The 22525-nt window shown below is 42.3% G+C and overlaps 1 protein-coding gene across 1 annotated transcript in view; it reads left to right on the forward strand.

The window, feature by feature from the left end:
- CFAP47 (cilia and flagella associated protein 47) overlaps positions 1 to 22525 on the forward strand; it is a 2216809-nt gene that overhangs the window by 430390 nt on the left and 1763894 nt on the right. Inside the window, exon 30 of the mRNA XM_069204610.1 lies at positions 13272 to 13484. Coding sequence (XP_069060711.1) covers positions 13272 to 13484 — 213 coding nt within the window. The remainder of the gene's footprint in view (positions 1 to 13271; positions 13485 to 22525) is intronic.

Raw genomic sequence — 22525 nt, forward strand, 5'->3', positions numbered from 1 at the left:
CTTCAGAGGGGTATAGCTTTGTCCAGACACAAGGGAGCACCCAGTATAAGTCAAACCAAGGCCCTTTCAGGGTAAAAACTTTGCTAGATAAGCAGACATTTGAGGTGAGCAAATCCAGAGTGTCGCTGGTGTTGCAGGCCGTTCTTTACTAGAGCGGCTCTCCATCTAAAATTGGGAACTTCCCGTCATGTCCCAGCACACCTGTTACATGATCAGACCTTAAATCTGCCTGCACATTATGATGTTTCTCAAGCTCGCCCTCAATACCTGTAACCCTCTCAGGCTGTTGTTTACTAACACCAGCTGTGTCATCCTCTTCACACAGTGGCACCTTTTGTTTGGTCATTTTGTCATCATCACCACCGACTACTTTGCATACAACTACGCTGTTCAAATTCTATACTTTGCGATCAATCCAACGAACAACATAATTTAACACTTCATTCACTTTGATAAGATCAATAATTGAGGATCAATTATCCTCTCCAATGCAAACCTTCCATGTTCTTTTTACCTTAACCCATTGTCCAATTACATTTTAACAGACTTTGTACCATGCTTGTTATAATAATTTCTGACACCATCACGCATGTTTTTAAATTGTTCCTTATATTTCAGTAGGTTACCCATGAAACTGTACCAGCTCCCCCCCCCCCACACTTAGTTCCTACCCTTATTTTCCTCATTAATTAAAATGGTAAAACCCTGTGGCATCATTCACCATTGTTCTGTATATCAAAACAGTTTTGAAAATCTAGGTTCCCATTTTCCCGCTATGAGACAGCCTGTGGAAATGGACCCTTGGGAGCACAATTGGTCTCTCAATCATTCATTAGCAGCTGGCTTGGAAAGAGATGTGGATTTATACTTGACACCCATCCCTTCTAAATAAATCTTTGCTTTGTTAGACACACATTGTAGCTAATTACTGTAATAGGTAATTCTTCTATAATGAAAAACACCTCAAGAAACTTCAAGACAACATCTGTGTCAGCTCTTCTTACTATCTTGATTGCATGCCAATGTGAAAAGAAACTCTGTTAAAGACACAATATACAAATGCTGTATCCTAGTAGACCTTGTCATATCAACTGCAATGGTCTCCCATGGATCCTTGGGTGAAACATAGTCTCCCATTGGAGGATTCAAGGTTTTCAAACTTCTATCTCCCTTAATACATTGTAAACTCTCTGTGACAACTCTTTTAAAAGCACTATCCATACCTGGCCACCAATATACATTTTTTTTACACTTCTCAGTGCTTGCAATGCCTAAATGTTCTTCATGGACTTGATTAATCATGATATTCCTCAAGTGTAAGTTGGATCCACTTGTTTAACTCTCCTTTCAAAACCATCCATGACACTTTATTTTTGACTTCCTAGAAAGGTCTGAATGTATTTGTTTATTAAAATCTTTCCTTGGCCAACCATCCTGACTAAACCTCTTAATACTAGTCCATATACAGTTGTTAGCATATTCTTTATGCCACTCCTTCCTTGTCAGGCCAGGACATCCCTTGTCCAGAAACAATGCAATTTTAGAATAGTCGCTAACATTGACCATGCATTCCAACACGTTTAAAGGCATTCTTGACAAAGAGTCCACCACTACATTGTCTTTTCCATGAACATACCCTAGGCTGAATGGAAAATCCTGAAACCTTATGGAAAACCTGGCTGTACTTGCAGATGCTCCCATCATACCCTCAGTAGTTATGAACCTAACCAATGATTTGTGACCATTATGTACTACAAAAGGTTTACCCTACGAGTGCAAGCAGAAATACTCAAGGTCCCGCACATTTGCTAACTTTTTTCTCTTGAAAACTGAGTACCTTTCCTCTAAAGGAGAGCGGGATTGTGAGGCAAATGCAATGGTAACCTCCACTCTGTCTTGTGCTTTCTGCGTCAATACAGCACTCAAGCCCTTCGAGCGAGCATCAGTAGTAACAGAGCTTTGTGCTGACATGCCAAAACCTTTAAGCGCAGAAGCACTAGAAATAGCTTGCCTTAGTGAACTTAAAATCTCTTTCACATAGCTCATTCCACTCAAATTTGGTTTTGTATTTCAGACGTTGTCTAATATGCAAACGTTCTAGCAGCAAAAAAGTGCATACCTAAAATAAAACTGCACTGTGCCCAAATGACTTCAACCCATCTTTGCTGCAGTTGGAGCTTCACTGATTGCTTTTGCCAAAGATGGTTTAGGTTTACTAGCATATTCACGCAGTGCATGACCTAAGAACTTAACCTGATTCTCAGCAAAAGTATATTCAACAGTCTACAGTGAGCCCATGTTTTTCTACAATTTCCAGAACCTTCTCAAGTTCTGAGTTCTGTTCTTTCACATCTCCACCTAACCCCAATATGCCATCTTGAACACATCTTGAACACAAGAGTACCTTTGATTGGCCAAAACAACTTAAACACTAAATGCTGAAAGACACCTGCTGCTGACGCAAACTACAAAGACATGCATTTGAGTTTGAAGTAACCTTTTTTAAGTGATGAATATAATGAGTTTTCTGCCTTCTCATTTCAGTGAAAGTTGAAGGTATGCTGAAGATAAGTCAATCTTCGAGAACCACCTAGCCCCTATAATTAAGCTTAGCATTTCCGATACTTTAGGGAAAAGAAATCAGTCAATTAAAATATTATTTGAGTGGCTTAGGTCGATGCATGGGCAAATCTTCCCTTTTGCCATATGTGCTACAAATATGGGAGTAACCCAGTCAGAAGTTTCCAAAGGTTCCATTAGGTTGGAATTTAATAATCTCTGCAACTCTTTATAAACTTCCTGCTTAAGTGATATTGATGCATTTCTCATTGTTGGAATTTTAGGAGCAGCATTGCCCTTCAATATTAATTTGTGTTCCAAACCAACCAATCTCCCACTATTATTACCACTAAACACTTTAAGTAAAACTTTCAACATCTTTTCACCGACCTTGTCACTGTCATCTAAAAACAGAACTTGTTTCTCATTGTTTGTATCCATTATAATGTGGAGTTCTTCATCGTCATCGTGCCAATTCAATACGGAAGGTCCTTTCTTAACTACATTTAACTTCCTTACATAGTTCCTGTTTTTGGATATAAAAAATAAGGTTCTGGGCCTTATTAACTCCATTTGGTTGTCTACCACAACATTAAATAGAAACATCAGGTTTCTTTAAAGTGGTGCTATCTTCCAACAAATTATCCTTCTATACGGAGTCTTTAATAATGATATACGGAGATCCAGAATTCACATACACATTCAACTGTGTCCCACCAAAACTCATATTACAAGTAGGCTACCTTTGTATCCCCCAGAACAAGAAACATGTAAAACACCATTGTCAAATCCAATGTAGAGTTAGTGAACCCCTTAGCTTCCTCAGAAACAAATAGCACACACTTGTCTGATTTGGATCACAGAGTTGCCTGTAATCCTCCTCAGAATACGAAACATTTCCCACATATTTAACTCTTCCTTTTGTTTTCTTACAAGCCCTTGCAAAATGTCCTACTGTCCCAGAACCCGAACATTTCTGCTTAAGCATAGGACAACTTTCCCTTTAAGCTAAATAGTTCTTAATATTTTTTGCTTTCGTATCTATAACATCTTTACTTTGTTGTAATGCTCTCCCTTCCTCTATTTCCCTTTTTGGTATTCTTTTACAACTTATTATCTTCCCTACTCTTAATTTTTGCCACAATATTAGATTCACTCACAGAGGTCTTAGATTCTTTCCAAACAGCTTTATAACATCTACCAGACAACTCCGCTTTCCTGACTATCGCCAACATGTCTTTGAGTTCAGAATCCCCATTAATCAATAACTTTTCCTGAATGGAGTGATCAAAGGAATGCACTACTTGGTACAAAATCAACTCTTCCTTTAAGTTACCAAAAACTGTTACTTAACAAAAGATTCCGCTTTCTCCTTTTTCCTTTGAACAAATATGAATCTTGTTGTACCAATATAATCTTTTGGAGAAAAATAGTTGTCAAAATCCTTAACTCTATCAAACACACTACCATCCCCATCACCACCCTTTTTGGTCATGCTATATTATGTTTTTAAACTAGTTGGCCTAATGGAATGCAAATAATCCTTTTCTTCTGCTTGACTCACATCTGTTCCTTTTTCCACAGATGCTAAGTAATTCAGAAAATATTCTTTCCATTTCAACCATTTTATACACATTTTACTGCTGGTTGGCCAAAATTGTTGAAGAGAGGAAACTGGAAAGCATTGTGAAGCCACTTAAAAGTGGATTAGTTCATTGTCCTTGCTTAACAGTGGAAACCACAGGACTTGTTCACTGTTCACTCTTCCAGACTTTAAATAAGGATTGAACTAGGACAGAATGAATAATGGTGAATAAAGCATAGTCTGAAAGTCAGCCTTAAGGTGAGTAAGGACAAAAGTTACTTGAAAAACAGCAACTAGTGCATTTAGCAAAACAACAACATGTATCCACACATATGTGCTCTGAACTGTAAGCCAGCATTCCAAATAACCAGCAGTTAAGAAAACATGCCCAGGCCCTAAATATTGAGAGAAAAATGAAGCGGACATAACATTTAACTATTGAAGATAAAAATAACAATCATTCTGCAAATGTATTCACTGCCGAACAGCAAATAAGTATCAGGGCTTCCCAAGACTTCGCCAAAAAATGGTTATGCCGTGTGATGTTCCTGTAAGACACTTTATGGTATTTTGCCCAGTGGAACACACAAGCATGGGCTGCATTCATAAGATGTGTCCGAGGGTCTGGTGCTATGGAACGCACAAGAAAGCATTGCTTCCACATTTACCACTGGAGGAGAGATAACTGCTGCAATAAAATGGAATGTCTTACGCACCTCGAAATATTTCAAAATACGGCAGAACTCTACAGGATTGTCACAGACTGCTTACCTCATCCAGAAAAGTGGTTACCAGGGACACATGACTCTTTTAATGCAGTTCCTAAGAGCCAAAGCAAGAAACACCAAGATGACGAGAACTTAAAGTGCACGTTCGCTCATTGCTCAGGTCGCAGGCACAACTTTTACTTAGTAGTAAAAATGATATTGTTAAAGCTAAATGTAGCAAGTGTATTGCCTGAACTGACCGGCACTCCTCCTCCCACAGAGTGGGCTCCAGAGTGATCTCTTCCATAATTAAATCTAAGATTATCAACATACTGGGGAAGCAAGAGTTGCAAAGAGTAAATTAAGTACAGAAATGTTTCATTACTAAAGATACCATAACAGTATGAGTATACACACACATCTTGCCAGAATACAACACATCCAACATCTTACCAGTATAAATAAATACACAACCACTTCACAGTCTCATCCTAGCAGCTAACTTCTCACAAATAGGTATGGGATGCGTAGTGCCAAAAGTGTGTAGAATTGCACCAATCAGTTTAGTTTTAAAGAATGCATCAAGGATTGGAAGTGCTCTTGTACAAATATATTTGTATTTGATGTGGGCCTTCTCAGCGTGCTGCTGCTTGGTTCAGGGGCACGGTTAAGAAGCAACTGCCTTCCCACTGACAGCCCCTCTCTTATAAAGAAGATGCTGGTTCTCACAGTGTGATAAATGCTGGTTCATGTTCCCAGTGTGGCAAACTCAATATATATTAAATGTGCCTACCTCTATAAAGAGTACAGTAGAAAAAAAACGAATTTTGTGCATTGTGTTCATTAGACACGTACACAGGATAAGCATGGATAAAAGATTGCGGAACTGAGTGTAAGTCGCAACTTCGTCTAGCTAAAATACATGTAAGCATTTACATAAAGATAGACATACTCTACTAAGAGACAATTTACAATATTAGCCCAAAAGTCTTAAACTGTGTGCATGCATCAGCATAATTTGTCCATTAGTTATTTGGCAAATATACTCCTATACCTTCAAGAGAACTCCAGTGGTTGTTTTGCCATGTTTGGTGGTGGGCAAATAAACCGTCTGATAGCAGAATAGAACTGAGTCTGCCTTTATTTCTTTACCAAAGATGATCTAGTTTGCTCAAAGAAGAGGGTTCTGCTGATCAGACTGAGAGAACCACTCATGTCTGGCTACCCATGTATCTTTGCACTGCAAAAAATGATCATGGTAGGCATAGCTGTCCACAACTATTTTGATTGTCAGTCCCATAGCCAATCAGAATGGTTTTACTGCATTGACCTCATCTTATTGGTTGAAGGGCAGGAAATCAAAATTGCTGAAACGGCAGGTTGTTTCAGCGATTTTATTTTTCTGCCTTTAATGCATTCAGAACTGGTCTCTATGCAAACCGTTCTGATAGTCTGCTTGACGGGCAATCCAGATGGTGTTTGGCACCATGCACTTTTCAGTAAAATGTACCACTAATAGAGTGAGAGAGATAGGGAATAGGGGCCACTGTGCTGCTCTACATCCCACTGAATGTTGTAAATGTGGCTGGTGGAAAATACATTATCTTAAATATCTATGTAATTATCCATGGCTGATACCCAAGTTGACTTATCAAAATCTGTTCACCTGCTTTGCCTAAATAACTCCACCCAGCCAAGTTCTGTACGTGGTATTCTGTTTCAGCAGTTCGAAAACAGAACTTGACTGTCCTTATAATAATCATTTAATTCCTGGCAAGATGGTGATAGCACAAGCATTAACTCTGTCTATTTCCCCGAGGGACCTGGCTACCCAGGCAAGATGGCATATGTGTAATTGTGCTGCTCTGCTCCGGCTGCTAGGTTTATCTTGAGCAATCAACCAGCCGGGGGCCCATCCGACTTTGAGTGCCACGTGGGGACTGTGCGAGAGCCTGGGACTGACCAGAGAGGAATGACTGAGAGAAAGTGGCATGTGCGGCCTAGTCCAGGCTGGCGCGGATCCAGGAGGTGCACCGGCTATACAGGGTTGAAAGTGACCCTGGGACTCAAGACTTTGTTGCCGCAGCCCTGCTACCCGGTGGCGCCGATGGGAATACCAACTGCCTGGGTGGACCGTGATAGCCCCCAGACACGCGGTGCCTGTGATGCAAAAGACTCAGTGGTGAAGGCCGAGAGATCCACCCGATACTGCGATCCCCTGCAGGTGCCTTGCTACCTGCCGCTGTGTTGCGGTTGTTTGGCGCACATGACCTGTTCTTGACTACGGATGATGGAATGGTGGCGAATGTTGATGGGGCCCTGAGGGACTCGACCTGTACTACCTTCTCCTTTCCCTTGCTGATTGGGCACATGAAGTGAGCGTTGTAGCCCTGAGCTGGAGGGAGACACAGGTTGGCGCTGTCTCATGAAACCCAGTACTGTAATAGATGGTGGGTCATTGGGAGCTACCTCCTTCCCCTGTGCTGCAGGGCCCTCTACCCTGCACAACAGGAGCCTGAAACAGTGCTGACTTAAATGTTTGCTACCCCTGCGCCAGGCCTTTAAGACACAGAGGTGCACAGATTTGTCATTACATGCAACAGAGGCATCTGGGGCCCCTGGCCAAGTGGACTGAAAGACATAACAGCTCTTCTGGCGGAGAGCCAGAGACGAACTGCCACGTTATTTGCCATGGGCCGTGGCCCTACTGAGAGAGCTTGCCAAATAGATACTTGATAAGGGTGGAAGGCTGTCTCCCTTTTGGACCCTGGTGTGATTGGCCTGGTTATGACACAGTGCTCATGACCACCTCTGGAAAATGCCTACAGGGAATGACCTGTGGGCCCTTGACTTGCTACCCCCAATCTGTGCTGCTGGAGACGGAACTGTGAGTCCCTGCCATACTAATAGGTAATGGGAAACTTTGGGGCCAGGCAGACCGGTGCACAGATAGGGGTGACAGAGCCCACGCCTGTCATGAAGGAGGAGTCGGCAGACTTTGAGGGGGGGGTTACGGCACCACCCTTGCAATCACAATTGGACAGAATACTGGCAGCAATAACTGATTTAAAGACTGTTCTGCAGCAGAACATTAGTGAGGTGTCAGTGGGATGGGCCTGTTGAGAATGGAGCATCATAATGTGCCGGCAGGGAAAAGGAGGTAGAGAAAGAGCTTGACGAAGTACGCCTTTCACAGCCAGACCTGACTAGACAAGTGGTGGCACTAACTGAGAGAGTCCGTACTTGGAACATAGGGCGGAACAATGCACAAATAGTGGGACTACCAGAAGGTTCTGAAGGTAGTGATATGTTGTCTTACCTTGAAGACTGAAGTGGCCCAAATCACCGGACGCCTTTTTTTGCCCTGGTTCGGGCACAAAGAATGCCTACTTGGCCACCGGCTCATGGTCGGCCTTACCAGTTGGTGGTGTCACATTAAATTCTTTATAGAGATAGGGATATAGTGCTGCAGCGATCCTGTGTCAATGGCTCATAAACCATTGGTAATGGCAAGGTCCTGATGTTTACAGACTATACAGTTGCTGTGCAATCTGAGAGGGCATCCTATGTGAATGTGAAAAAGCCACTTAGGGAAGAGGGTATACAGTACTCTCTGATGCTTCTTGCAAAATTAAAAATCATGATGGACTGCAAAACCCATTTCTGTGAGGGGCCCAAAGACAGCATGAGACTTGCTAGAAGGCTATAAATCAGGAGTTACCCTGAGGGGGGCCCCTCCACGGGAGGAGGGTGAGAACACACATAGGCCAAAGAAGCAGGAAGAGTCCGGAAGGCCAGAAGCAGGAGCAGCCTGCAGAAACCAACTAAGATGGAGGCAGAGCAGGACCGGCTTGCGACTTTGCTAGCAGTTTCTAAATTCGCTTGCGCACAGGCACTGAGTCAAACCCAGAAAAACAATCTCTGAAGTCAGAATCTGAGGAATCTGTTCTAGTGAGGAGGGAACTACCAATAGTGACTCCGCAGTCTGCAGATTACATTATTTAATATTGGAATAGTGCAGCGTGACTTGAGACCCCCTGAAGCTGGCTACCAACCTGTTAGACCCCCGCTCTGCCAACTGGAGAGACCATGAGCACACTGACGGCCACAAAATTAGTCTCCGCCAAGAATACCCTGGTGAAACTGTAGCACGAGGGATGGGGCAGACTTGGCTCTGTTGACTTGTTTCTTGCCTGTACCCTCCCACTTGACTTGCGTGAGGTCTTGTGGAACTGTATCTGTCTTTTTTTTTTTGTTGTTGTTGTTGTTGTTGCTTACTGTAAGTTACGGGGGCTGGCTGTTGACTTGCAGCCCTGGGATAGGGGTGTTTACTGTTAGGGGCTGTGTTATGTATTGTCCCAGGGGGGGTCCTTGGGTGGGAAGATTATGGAACTGGGGGCGGGAGTTGTATGGAGTATACTTTTGCTTAATGTGATATTATGGCTAACAGGCAATTGGGACTAATCTGCATGACCTGGGATGTACAGGGAATGGGATCAATAACCAAGCAACATAGTATCTGCAGATACCCAAGGCGTAAGGGGGGCTCACATTGCCATGCTGCAGGAGACCCACCTTGTAAGGGTTGAGGTAGAACGACTGTGTCACAGATGGATTGGCCAGTTATATGCCACTTCCTCTTCAATTTACACCTGGGGAGTGCTGGTTTGGATCAGGACCAGGGCCCCTTTTTAACTTTTGAGCTCGCTGATTGATGTGGAGGGGCAGTATGTACTGGTGAAGGGCAGGTTGCTGGGAAGGGCTGTGATGCTGGGACCAAACTTGGATCAAATGTCTTTTTTTTTTTTTTTCAAGTCATCTGCACCATTGCGACAGGTAGTGGGTGGGGGGGGCCTGCTAACTTGAGGAGACTTTGATTGTGTTACAGATGTGCTTCTGGATCAATTCACCCCCGCTCCTTAACGGTGATACCTGCTGATAGAGTAGCTGCGGGATTTAGTGACTGGCTACAGAACTGGGAGTTGACAGATGTCTGGCAAGCACAGCATGGCAGTGAGTGAGATTATTCATTTTATTCCCACATATACTCCCTTCACATGAGGTTAAACAAATGTATTTGTTCGCAAGGGTTGTGTCAATATGTCACATACACAGAGTACTAGGGCTAGACCCTTTCTGACCACAGCTGCTTGCTCCTGGTTCCCCCCCATAGACAGGCCGTCCGTTCCGATGTGGCTCCTCCAGCAAGCAGCCCTGGAAGACCCGGGTTATAGGGATACACTGTTGGCGGCCATCATAGAACATTTTGACAGCAATCCGGGCACAGCCTTGTCTCCATTGGTGGGGTAGGAGGCCTTTAGGATTGTTGTCAGGTGCCATTGCATGGGACAGTCGGAGATCCTTAAGATTAATGGCTTGAGTATTTGTCTCCAAGATGGTGATTCTCCCTTGGTTCCCATATCGTTTTGCTTATCTTCCTTTTAAGGTACTTGAGACATGGTTTAATAAGCTAGATGTTTTACTATGGAAGTTAGTTTGGAATGAGAGCCACCATAGAATATTGCTTGGAATGTTGTGGCAGCCATCTGTTGTCGAAGGCCTGGGAGTTCCTGACTTCGAGCTGTATTACTTAGCGGTGCAGATGCAGTGGGTGGCCCGGTGGCTAGATGAGACCCACAGGAGTGAATCGGACCTTGTGGGACAGGCACCATACAAGGGAGTCTTGCTGGCCAGGCTGCTGCGTGCAGAGGTGGTGATTCCCTGACCGAGCACCTTGCTGCAGGTGGCCCTCTACTGTTGGTGTAAATGTAGGATGAGAACCCAGAAGGCACCGTTGTATGTACCGGTGTTGCCAATGGTCGGGCTACCACATGGAAATCCAGTTAGTTACTTTACAGCCAATCAAGTCTAATCTTGGACTGAAGGAGTGGTGGAGAGAGTGGGAGACTGCTTTGATCTGGGTGTCCTCAAGCTCCTGGAGGTGCTAATGGAACAACATACGCTACCTTGTGGCTAGTTCTTTACATACAAGACATTGATACACACATATGCTGACTTATGGGACATGGGCATGTTGTGCTTCAACAACTCTTTATCTAGGACTCGACGAGGCGACTGGTGTCATGGCTCTACCAGTTGTTGAATAATATGGGGCGGAGGCCACTGGGGGCACTTAGGGCAAGATGGGAGAGCATTCTGTGCCACGAGGTAGCGGACTGAGAACGGTATAGATACTGGCTTACCCCAAGATGGTCTCCTGCAAAACTAGTCTTAAATATATACAATTAAATCTCCTCCACTTGACCTACCTTGCCCCACACAGACTAAAGGTTATTTATGGAGGTGAGCCCTGAGAGTGTCCAAGATGCTGTTCCATTGATGCGGACTTCCAACACAAGCTGTGGAGTTGCCAGACACTCCCAACTTTCTGGGGTTATGTGCTCTATCCTCACAAGATATTGGGGCTCCCCCTTTCGTGTAGGGTGGACACTTGTCTCTTGTTTAGTTTCCCTAGGCCCAAGACGTACAGTGCTGGAACTAGATTTCTGACCTTAGCGTTTGCACTAGCTAGGTGTAGGATCATGCTGGCATGGAAGTCTAAGATTGGGCCAGTGGTGGACACGTGGGCTGAGGACGTCACAGCATGGGCTAGAGCTGAAGCAAGTATATTGTGCATGAAGGACCCCTGGGGGTCAGGAGGTGCCCCATGGCAGGGCAGAGGTATTAGAGAAATGTGAGCACACTGGAGGAGACACTGACTTATACTGGGAAAGTGTGCATGAGAGTGAAGATGGGGGCCATGAACCTGGAGAGGGAGTGGTGAGGGTCGGTCCTGCACATAATGTAATTAAGACCTCATGCATATTCACATACTCCAATTGCCCCTACTTGAGGCGTAGTACATAGTGGAGGGACCACAGAATGGTTGTCTTCAGCAGTCTCCACCATTCTCCCATATAAGCCTGTATGGGCCATACTCCAGGCACTCTGACGTATAGTCAATTGAGATACCTGCCTGTATCACACACCCCGCACCAAAAGGCCCTAATACCTAGGACCGGACCACTAAGACTTTTTTCTTTGCCCTTATTTCATTGCTTTTTATTTTTCCCCCACCTCAGTTGATTTCTTAACTGACAATTGGCTCTATCTTCTCAAACCCCGAAGCACTGTTGGTGTTAGCTCATTGTTCTTATAGCACTATTTCACACACAGACATTTGGGAAACCATGCAGCGCGACGCTGAGGCTTCACGGTCTTGAAGTCGGGGAAACCTGGACATAAATATTGTGCAGCTCAGAGCGCTGCAGTGAGGGAAATGAGACTATCAATGTGGATTTGATGGGAGTAATGTGAGGAAAGAAGAGAGGGTTGCTCTTGATGGATATTGATGGACTGAAGTTTATTTCTGAATGAACAGTGCTCCGCTTACAAGAAAAATGTTGACCAGTGAAGAGTGATATTACTGTACTGCTTAAAATGACAATAAAATATGTTTTAAAAAAACTCTGTTTGTTTTCCCTTGCACAGTTTAAGACATTAACGTACAAACTGGATGATATAAACTGAATAGAAATGAGATAGGTGCATAAGGCCACTTGCATGGGCGAAAACATCCACGCACAGGGTTAACACGGTTTAACCGGTCTCCTAAGCAGTCTTTGATCCTTCCTCTAATTGTTGGGCGATCCTACATATCTGTGCTCGTGCTTCTAAGTAGGTAGCTTCTCCCTATGTGAACACATGGCGATTACGTGTTAGTCCTTTTAGTTGTGTATTCCAAAGTACAGCCCTGGCTCACATAGGGAACTCTTCTGCCATAGATGAAGAAATTACTTGCTTATTCTTGGGGACGGGCACAAGGTTACAGCCTCACATGCCGTGGGTGCCAAAATCAATGTAGAGTTTACTCCCACATTAACTTTAGAAACAATATTGTGCAAAAAAAGTTATTAGTTTTGGTAGTATAGGTCTTTTTTCTTAAACTTTTACTAAACAAAGCAGTGCACTCTTCATGAAAAATGTGTATATCTGGATCAGGTTTGGCGCTTGTACACACCTCTAACTGGAATATATAATGACATTTATTTCATCCAACAAAATTGTGGTGCTAGGCGCCGTAAGGTCCTCTTGCAATATGGCATGTAGCAGGACGATGTTCTGCCACGGCTCTGGTGCTTTATATAAAATAAGGATATTTCTCGAGACACTTAGATTTTTGTCCTTCGAAATGCAAGGTCACTTATATTTTCAGTGATTGCTGTTTAAAACGTATTGTTAAGATATAATGATAGATTGTGTTACTCTTTTATTGTAACCTTGACTGTGTGCTGGACTATCAAAAATGCTTTTCCGTCGATCTTTTCTTTCAGTTAGCGTTCCCGTGCTTGTTTTTTTTATCTTAACATATTCATTCAGCACCTTCATACATTTTGCCATATTTCCTTTTTCATTCCTAGCGGTTTGTGTAAAATCCAGATGTCTAAATCAGAAGGAAAGGTTTCCAAACAGATCACCCTCGGCAAACAGACAAAAACAGTGTATGACATGTTGTTCTACCTGAGTGGACAAATGCTTCCAGGAATTACAGCCAGTCAAGCTCTTCCCTCAGACCCCACCGAAAGGGTTCTACAGCTGCATTGGCAACATACCACACTGCTCACCTTCCTCAAGTAAGTAGGCGCACAGAGACACTCGAGAAAGTGATTATCTACGTGGATCAACAAAGTACTTTATTAGTTGTGCAGATGGAGAAATTGATCATTTTGAACAAATTAGTTGTGATTGTAATGATCATTAAATTACAATGATTGGCAGGAGGCAGCATCTTCTGGTTTTGGAAATAGGAGGTTTCTGGTGCAACCAGGTGCAAATGATTCTCTGTGTCAATAATGGTTCTCCATTCGTCGTGTCAATGTAGACCTTCTTTAGTTATCTTATATAAGATTGCCCGCATTAAACAAAAGTGCATACTTCCTTCTTGTTCATTTGAAATATTCATCAATTGTACAAAAAGGTATGGTCAAAATGAACAAAATTCAGACTTATTTTTGTGCTCCCACTTCCGGTAAGAGTCTTTAATGTGTGTAAGGGGAGGCCACCTAAAAGATGTTAACAAATCGTATGAAATAGAAACCCATGACTGTCAATACCATCATAATCTGGTGGAGTTTTACAATTTGAAAAGTGTCCTTTCTACTGGGTGTATGCACAGATAAAACTAGAGCTTAATCTTACACACATCAGTTTGTTCATGTTCACAAATTACCCACACTTGTTTTAATTGAGCCTAATTACACTAATAAACCCTAGTCACCCCCTTGCATGAACAAATCAGGCTCTTCGCAGACCTTCAAATTAATGTATACTAGAGCCTCTCAACACTGAACCAAAATTGTTCTGCATTCGTGTAAGACATTAAAATAACAAACAATAGTGCAGACAGGGCAGTGCTCAAAATTATGGGTAGGTAAATCTTATTGAAATTGCACTTGTCCAAACTGGGTTGTCAAACAGTAGTTAATAAAGAATGTCCATAATGGATGTTTTTGTCTCCTTTTTATGAGCAATCAATAAACAGCACCAGGAGTATCACTGACGTTTCGACCTGGAATCCTTGGTCTGCGGGTCTCATCAGGACATGTGACCTGTCTGTGAAGTAAGCAGGAGGGCCCATGCAGTGTATGTCTGGGGTTACAGTCTTTATAGTGTATGTGTCTCAATGTCTGTATAGCTTGTTCTATAGTTTACCGAACCAGGAAGTGAACTTCTGTTCATCAATGAAGGGTAAGCATCTGCATTCAGATCAGACTTTCATCATCGGCAGTGCTTCAATGAATATGAATCAGGCATGAGACATGCTTTAGTAAATGATGTTGCATGTATAAGCTGCATTATACTGCATTGCCACTAGTGTTGCTAAAAGGGTCACACCTGAGATACTGTTGTATGAGAAGGTCATGATTTAGTAACCTATCTGTTTTACATCATTATATGCACGCACATGAATGTATTACAAGATTGACGATAGGTGTAACACAGTGAATGAGTTCAAAGCCATGTATGTATTCGATATTTAACAAAGAACATAAATCATTGGTAAGCACTATAATAAGACTCTGGTAATCGCAAGCGTTTTTAATTTAGAGCCGTGTGTGATCATTTATTTAACTCATACCTGTCTCACAAATGAGTGAGTAGACCCTTAATCATACCAGAGTTTGACCGATAATAAGAAGCCTACCTCCATCGCAAATATTTTTATCAACTAGTTAGTTCAGCAAAACGTAGTGCTTAATTTGTAAAAGAATGAGTGGTGGTACCCAAAGCTCTGTTCAGAAGCCACATCCAGCGCTCTTAAATGTCATGTTACCAAATACCAAGGTTGCTTGGTCTTGAATTAACCCCATGTCTCTTTAATCCACTACCAGACTCTCAGCTCCTTTATATCACAGTTGCAGGGTCCCACTTCCTCCCTTTTACTTCCTCCTTCTTCCTCCTTTGTGTATTTTTTCCTCTCATGCCTTGAGTGTCTGATGAGATCAAAATAAGTGCTGGTCCCCAAAAATGAGTACCAGTGGGCCCCACCTCCTCAAATTAAGCACTGGCAAAACACTTAAATTAGGAGGCTGATCTCCGGTCATAAGATGTTAATTGTACACCTAACTGTGGTAGTTTTCCTAACAATCTTACCAACAGTGAAGGTCACAGTGTGATTCCGACAACAGTATCATCACATTTAGGTTCCCATCTACACCACGGAGCACATATTGCAGGTGCAGCGGGGGATGTAGACAATAGTTGCGTACTTCCCCCACCGCTACCAACAGCTTGGAAGCTACACAATGTGGACACCTGCGCAGATAATGCTGGAGGCTGGAACTATCACCAGTCTTCTGACACTGCAGCGCTCTGAGACACTTTTTTACGCTCTCGTATACTGATGCACTAAAACAGGTAGGTTACTAATTCATGACCTTCACTCACCTATTTTCTCGAGAATCTCAAGAACTTGGGTACCTTTAAGCGAAAGTAGTGGTTATGAAATATAATGGTGGTTTTATATGCTTCATCATTTACAAAAGTGTCATGCATAATTATTGTCCAATCAAACATTGCTGCTGATAAAAGTCTTTTCAGAAGGCAAATGTTTACCCTTCATTGGTGAAAAGAAGCTCATACCCTGGTTCTTTAACTGATAGAACAAGGTATGTTGACATTGTGACACACACTATAGAGACTGTAACACCAGGCACATATTCTAAGGCCCCCCTTTTGTTGACTTCACAGATTCCTTGGCAGATGGTACATGTCCTGATGAGATGCCCAGACTAACGTTTCCAGATCGAGACGTGAATGATGCTCCTGATGCTGTTGTTTGGTCATAAAATGTAAACAAAAAAAATCCATAATGGATATTCTCTGTTAACTACGGTTTGACAACTGAGGGTTTATATGTGTAATTTCAGAAACATTTGAATACTCACTGTTGCCAGTACACACTATTATCTAGGTTACGTTATTTTACTGTGTGACACCAATACAACACAATTTTGTTTCACTTTGAGAGGCTCTTGTATACATTTATTTGAAGGTTTGCGATTGACGGATTAGTTTATGCAGGGTATTTATTTAGACATTACCTGTGCAAATCTATCCCACTGATCCGTGGTGTTGGATTCCAGATATTTAGGGGCCCCAATGCACTGACCTCAAACAGCTATTTTTATTTTCAGCTGGCCTTTAATACTTTTAGGCAGTCTATAGCACAGGAAGCACTAGTAGGGACAAAAAACATACCAGTGCCTTGGGAGGGATCAAAAGTTGAAAGATAAGGTCTCCCAAACCTTGAAAATTATAAGAGATTGGAATATTTATTTATCAATGTCCGAGGTCATATTGATATGGGTCATGGCCAAGTGCATTGGCATTCCTTTAGAAATGTAGGTGATTTCCATCCCAAGGAAAACATGCCTATTTATTTAGGCACTGGCATTAAACGTACTAACATGACAAATGTGAGATTTGTTTTATGTTTTGAAAGAGATTACCTCCCCTCATTTGTACATATAAAAGGTTAAGTCTTTTACAGCTTGTCCTGATCAGCTTCAAAAAGCAGCCTGCAATAAAGTACAAAGGTGCAAATTACAGACAAATCTGCATGTGTACTGCCTGCAGTTTACTTGGCCAGCTTTGCTACCTTCATTACTTATCAAGGACGTAGTTATGATTCACAAGTGCTTTACCTGCACCGTTCTACAACTGGAATTTGTTTGAAGTAATTTGCTTAGTGCGTGAGTATGCATACATATGTACTGTTGGACTTCAGCCCGCCCATAAGCTTCCCATTTGCTGGCTCCATCGTCACTCTCCTATTCTTCCTTCATAGTTCCCCAATTACAATATTCCTCCACTGCTTCCATTATATAATATGTTTCAGGAACTACTTTTTTCTTTTTTAAAGAGCACCTAACACAAGCTCATGTGTTTTCACTCAGTCCAAACTCCTCTGTAAACAGGCCTGTAAATCTTGTTCTTATCTTGTCACATTCTCTGCATTCAAAAACCAAGGTCAAATGTCAGACACTGTTTTCCGATGGGGTCTGTTTATTTTTCTTTATCTTTGCCCCACCCCCCATCCCTCTTTGCTGCTTCAGCAGTACCACCACCCCCTCCCTCGTCGCTGCTTGTTGACGCTGTATGAGTCTTGTTTTATGAGCTCTGCCTCTTACAGACATTTGTAAATTCATGAAACATGTTTTTTTTAACACTTTTCTTTTTTTTTTTTTTTTTTTGCAATACACTCCATTAGATGGCATCAGGGTGCCCTTTCATTTCAGTGGATTCGCAAATTGCCAAACCAGTTGGCTAACAAGCAAACATTATTATGTATTCAATCACTATTATGTGTTTTAAACTTATATCCCCAAAGCAAGGTTTCCATAGTGACTACCGCTGGTGACTTTTGAAACTTTGAAACCACTTTGGAGTTTTGGCATCGGCTTAACGTCATGCGATTTTTTGAAAATTGTTTTACAGCGTTGTTCTTTTTCAAAATGCGCGTGTGAAATCCGCATCCATCAGCAAGGGTGCCTCCTCCTCCTCCTCCTTCTTCCTCTTCCTCCTCTTCCTCTTCTTCCTGCTCCACTTGCTTGCCCACCTCTCACAATGAGCTCTCCGTAGCCTCTGCTTCCCCTCCTTCCAAAATAAGTCAGGCCTCTTAGCAAATTTGCTTTTGGCAGTGGCAGGACTTTGCTGCAGGTGCCAAGGAAGAGCTGCTTACCCCCTGCATTATGCAGCGCTCCTTTGAACCAAATCACACCTCTTTAGTACTGTAGACCAAGTCCATCCCAGTTTACATGGCTGCAAAAAGGGATAGCCAACAAGAGATTCCGGCGCAGAACTCCACGAGCAGCCTGTCTTGTTTAAAAAACACATAATACTGCCTCTGACATTCTGGTTTCGTCTCCCTGTAAAAATTGAGTAGAAAAAAATGTACAGCCTCCAGTTTGATTGCATGATATTTTCTATGGCCTTTTGCGCCCTGGAGGAGGAGTTGTTACCCATTTACAGCGATTTAATTCCTCAATGAAAAACACTTGGCGGGAGCTGCTGCATACTGCACTCTTGCTAAATTGTAGGCACACTACAGAGAGAGGTTTGTTCTCAGACCGCGATTTGCAGTAGAATGAGGATATGCCGAATATTGTTGCTTAAGCAGGAGTACTGCCTTCTAAATAGGCAATGAGAACATACGGAACGACAAACATTAAAATCAATTCTGCTTAAGTACCATAGCCAAGATGTAGCTGAATACAGTATGAATAGAAGCATTGAGATTGCTGCTCTCGGGTTATCCGTAGTAGTCTTGTCAACCATAAAAAGTAACGCAATTTCAAATCAAAACCAGAGAGAGTTGAATCTTTTGCAGGTATAGAGTGTTTAATATGAATACATCTTCCAGTTTACTGTGGTGCATCGTGCACGGATAACATGGTACCTGATTTGAGACAGAGTAGCTTGTTCCTTCCACTGCCCTCCCCGCCCCCCCCCCCCCCCCCTATTTTTGTTTCTTGCCTGTGACTCGCACCCACACACCACCCCAACACAAAAAAAAACATTGACAAAGCCAATAGGTTGTCCCAAGTGAAATCTATTGGCTTTGCCAATGTTTTCTTAGCCAGGTCGTACAGCAACGCAGCTGCTGTGCAGCATGACAAAGTAAAAAAAACAAAAAAACAAACAAAAAAAAAGAGCAATAACGTGGCCAGCGTTGAGCACATCAACGCGCTTTTTTTATTTTTTTTTATTCCTTTCAGCCATGTTGCCTGCTGTCGCTCGTTTCCTCTCGCGCCCCCGTGGCTCCTTGCACTGTGCTAATCCTTCCCCAGGGCGCGTATTTTATCTCAAGGTGACAGGTTAGCACTGGAAACATTCTTGTGGCTACGTCTCCAGAGGTTGTCTTTCCGTCTCTGCTTTCCTCAGATTTCATTTACACAAACCGATTTCCTTTCTTCTGTTCCTCATTAAGTGCTTTTGACGGTTATTTTTATTTATATGGCGCTGTAAACTGACATCAAGCCTCTTTCATGATCTCAAAGAGAAGCATTTGAGACCGAAAGCACTCTTGCAGTCAGATGGCAGGAGCTCAATAGTGCGCGGATCTCGCACACAGGCCTCACTTGCACAAGTAGTGAAAGAGCTGCTGTCTGCTCACTTGCATTATGTATCATGCTACAAAATTCAGCACCACACAACATAATTCCTCTCCACTACATGCCACTCCACAACACACAATCCCACTCTTCATATTTCCACTACACTGAATACCACATAATTACTACCCATATAATTCCAGTGCACACTATGCCACGAAATTCAACTACATGTAGCTCCACTCAACACCACACAACTCCATGCCACACAATCATACAACAAAAAACAATTCCATTCCAATGCACATAATTGCACTCAGACCACATACATCCACTCCATTCTATAATCCATACCTAAAAGGCATTAACATTGGCAACACCTATAGTTTTCCCATTGCTGAGGCCTATTGCCTTCATCAATGTTTATTAATTTCGTGAATTTCGTATTACGCTTGTTACATTCCCAGCTAAATTATAGTATGAGAGCATGTGAACAATGCAAACAACCAGAACCCGAGTGGCTGCTGTTTGCAGAAATTGTGTTTTTCCCATTCTTTTAGCTTTAAAAGCGTTCTTGTATCAAAGATTGATACAAGGTTGTACTCTGTCCAAAAACATTAGCGTTTTTTGATTAATTTGTATTTTGCATAGTTTTGCATCATGTTCACAAAATGTAACACAATTAAAAAAAAAAAAAAAAAAAATTACTCTAATTTTGCACACCCTAAGAAAAGGAGTACATCTCCAACAGACATTTACTCTAGATGTGGGTGCTTACCCTGAGTAATCTTGGTTTATCATACTATAGTGATATGCTAACCATAGTGGTAGAATACAGATACACATGTCAAGGTATTGCCATTATAATATGGCATGGGCTTAATAAATAAACTCGTTAATCGTGATAAGTTCAGTTCAGTCTTTATATTTTCGCTTCATTTCGACCTGACTTGTTCTTAACAATACACTCCATTCAATATGCAGTGAAATGGCCAGGGTGGGTAATAAAACCTTCTGTACAGAGAGTAGATAGCATTGTACAGTAAGCACATACACTTTTAGAAGAATAAACGCGCAGGAGGGCACAGATCCTGAGTCCACCCCATCTCATTCTTGAGCAGGTATTTTCTTTCCCACTTACATGTTTAATTGCAGTTTTGGAGACTGTTATGAGAAATATTGATTTTCGAGAAATATGAAAGATGGTTGATCTTTAAAAATGTGGCATGATCCTGAGTCGGTAAATTAAACGCTTTTAAAGAAAGGAAAAGTATTTCATTTTCGGCACTCAATGTCTTATCTTTTGTCCCTTAGAGAAAATCATGTCTCAGAAATATAGTTTGCTTTTTTTCAGTCAAAAAGCGAGTCGGCGTCAGTCTTTAACTTGAAGCGAAAGAGCATGGTGTCACGTTGGTAGACAGCGTGTCGCCCAGTACTCGTTTCTCATAATGCTCTGCGTTCCCGCCGTTCCGCATGCACAACATATAAGTGCAGTCACACAGCAACACCTTAAGTAACATTCACTGTCTGAATATCAGAGTAACCGTGAGGGATCTAACCTTGCTGGAATTTTGCAGAGGAAAATGCTCAGGGCCCTAGAACTGACAGATTCAAGTCTCATACCGGAGCAGTTAGATACCAGGCCACTTAGACGGCGTTGACCACCTTAACCCACAGACTGCTTTAGGTATGCCCTGGGTCAGCTCCCTGCAGGAATTTTTGCCATACTCTGGATGAAATGTTTAATAGTGGTGGTGAAGACATGTCTACATTAGAGAGGCCTAATCTTTCTTTGGAACAGAGTAACTGGACGTACTCACCAATCCTTAGCAGGCTTGTTATGCATTGTTCTTTGCAGGCTTGAGTGAACGGAAATTGCAGAAGTGGGCTCGGCCGTGAGGTAGATATTAATGTTTTTAGTATGAGCCCAGTGAGGGCCTCTAATCCAAGTCAGTCTCCCTGTGTGAAAGAAACAGAACCTTAAAGGAGACACCAGGATAAAATAATAAAACCTAGCCTTTGAAACCTTATGCTCAGTTAGTAGTAGGTACAGATTCAAAAAAATTAAAAATGCAACTGGGTTTACAGATAAAAACCCTCCTACGCGTAAGAAAGGGGAGACAAAACTCACTATTTAAGTGCACTGGAAAATAACGAAAAGATAATAATGTTGGAATTCCATAGTCAAAGTAAATTTCCTCTTGACCACATTCTTGGGCAGTCCATACCCTGTAGACCGATGGTGTCTAATTTGAGTCTCCAAGGACTTAGATAATGCTAAATTTGGAGAATTTTCAAAAGAAATGCAATGTGTTTAAATGGAAATAGGTTGCATAGCCTTTAGATAACAGCGGTGATTGCCCTACTGGGTGTGGTGGGTGAGACTGCCGTTTTCTAGCCACCACTTGTGTAGTAATTACCCAAGATGAGGGCCTGAACTCTGCTTAGCTAATGACTGCAGTTTGCCTGTGCTCTGCGTGAGGCACTGAAGTGCATGAGTGGTCGGCTAGCACACTATACAATGGAGGAAGCCCTTGGCTGGAAGGTTGTTAAATAACAGTGTGACCTATGTGAGAAACGCTTTGGTGTCATGTATGTAGTGATTTTAACAATTTCAGCACCCATTCCAGTCAGAACACTCCTCAACAAGTCCTTAACACAGGAGTTTTCCCACAAGTCTCAAAACATACATTTATTCAAGAAAACTGTCTTGGACACTTAAAACCTTGACGACTTTAGAACTATGGTAAATTGACCACTTATGGGTGAACTTGTAGTAGGAGCGACCTTCACCCAGATGTCAAAAATTAATTGAACACAATTCTCTGCTTTTTGACTTTCAGAAAGGATTCCATCTGAGAATAAGGCACCGAATCAGCTCAAATCTCAATCTGAGATGACTTGAAAAACACAGTAGACCAGAATGGGTTTGATGCCCTTCTTCTCTTGCACAGTTCAATGGCCTTTCACACAGCTGATCATGACACATTAATGCAAAGACTCAAGGAAGCCTGAATAGAACACACAGCTCTCATTTGGATCACATCCTACCTACAAAA

Source organism: Pleurodeles waltl, chromosome 8 (assembly GCF_031143425.1).
Source record: "Pleurodeles waltl isolate 20211129_DDA chromosome 8, aPleWal1.hap1.20221129, whole genome shotgun sequence".
Lineage (NCBI taxonomy): Eukaryota > Metazoa > Chordata > Amphibia > Caudata > Salamandridae > Pleurodeles > Pleurodeles waltl.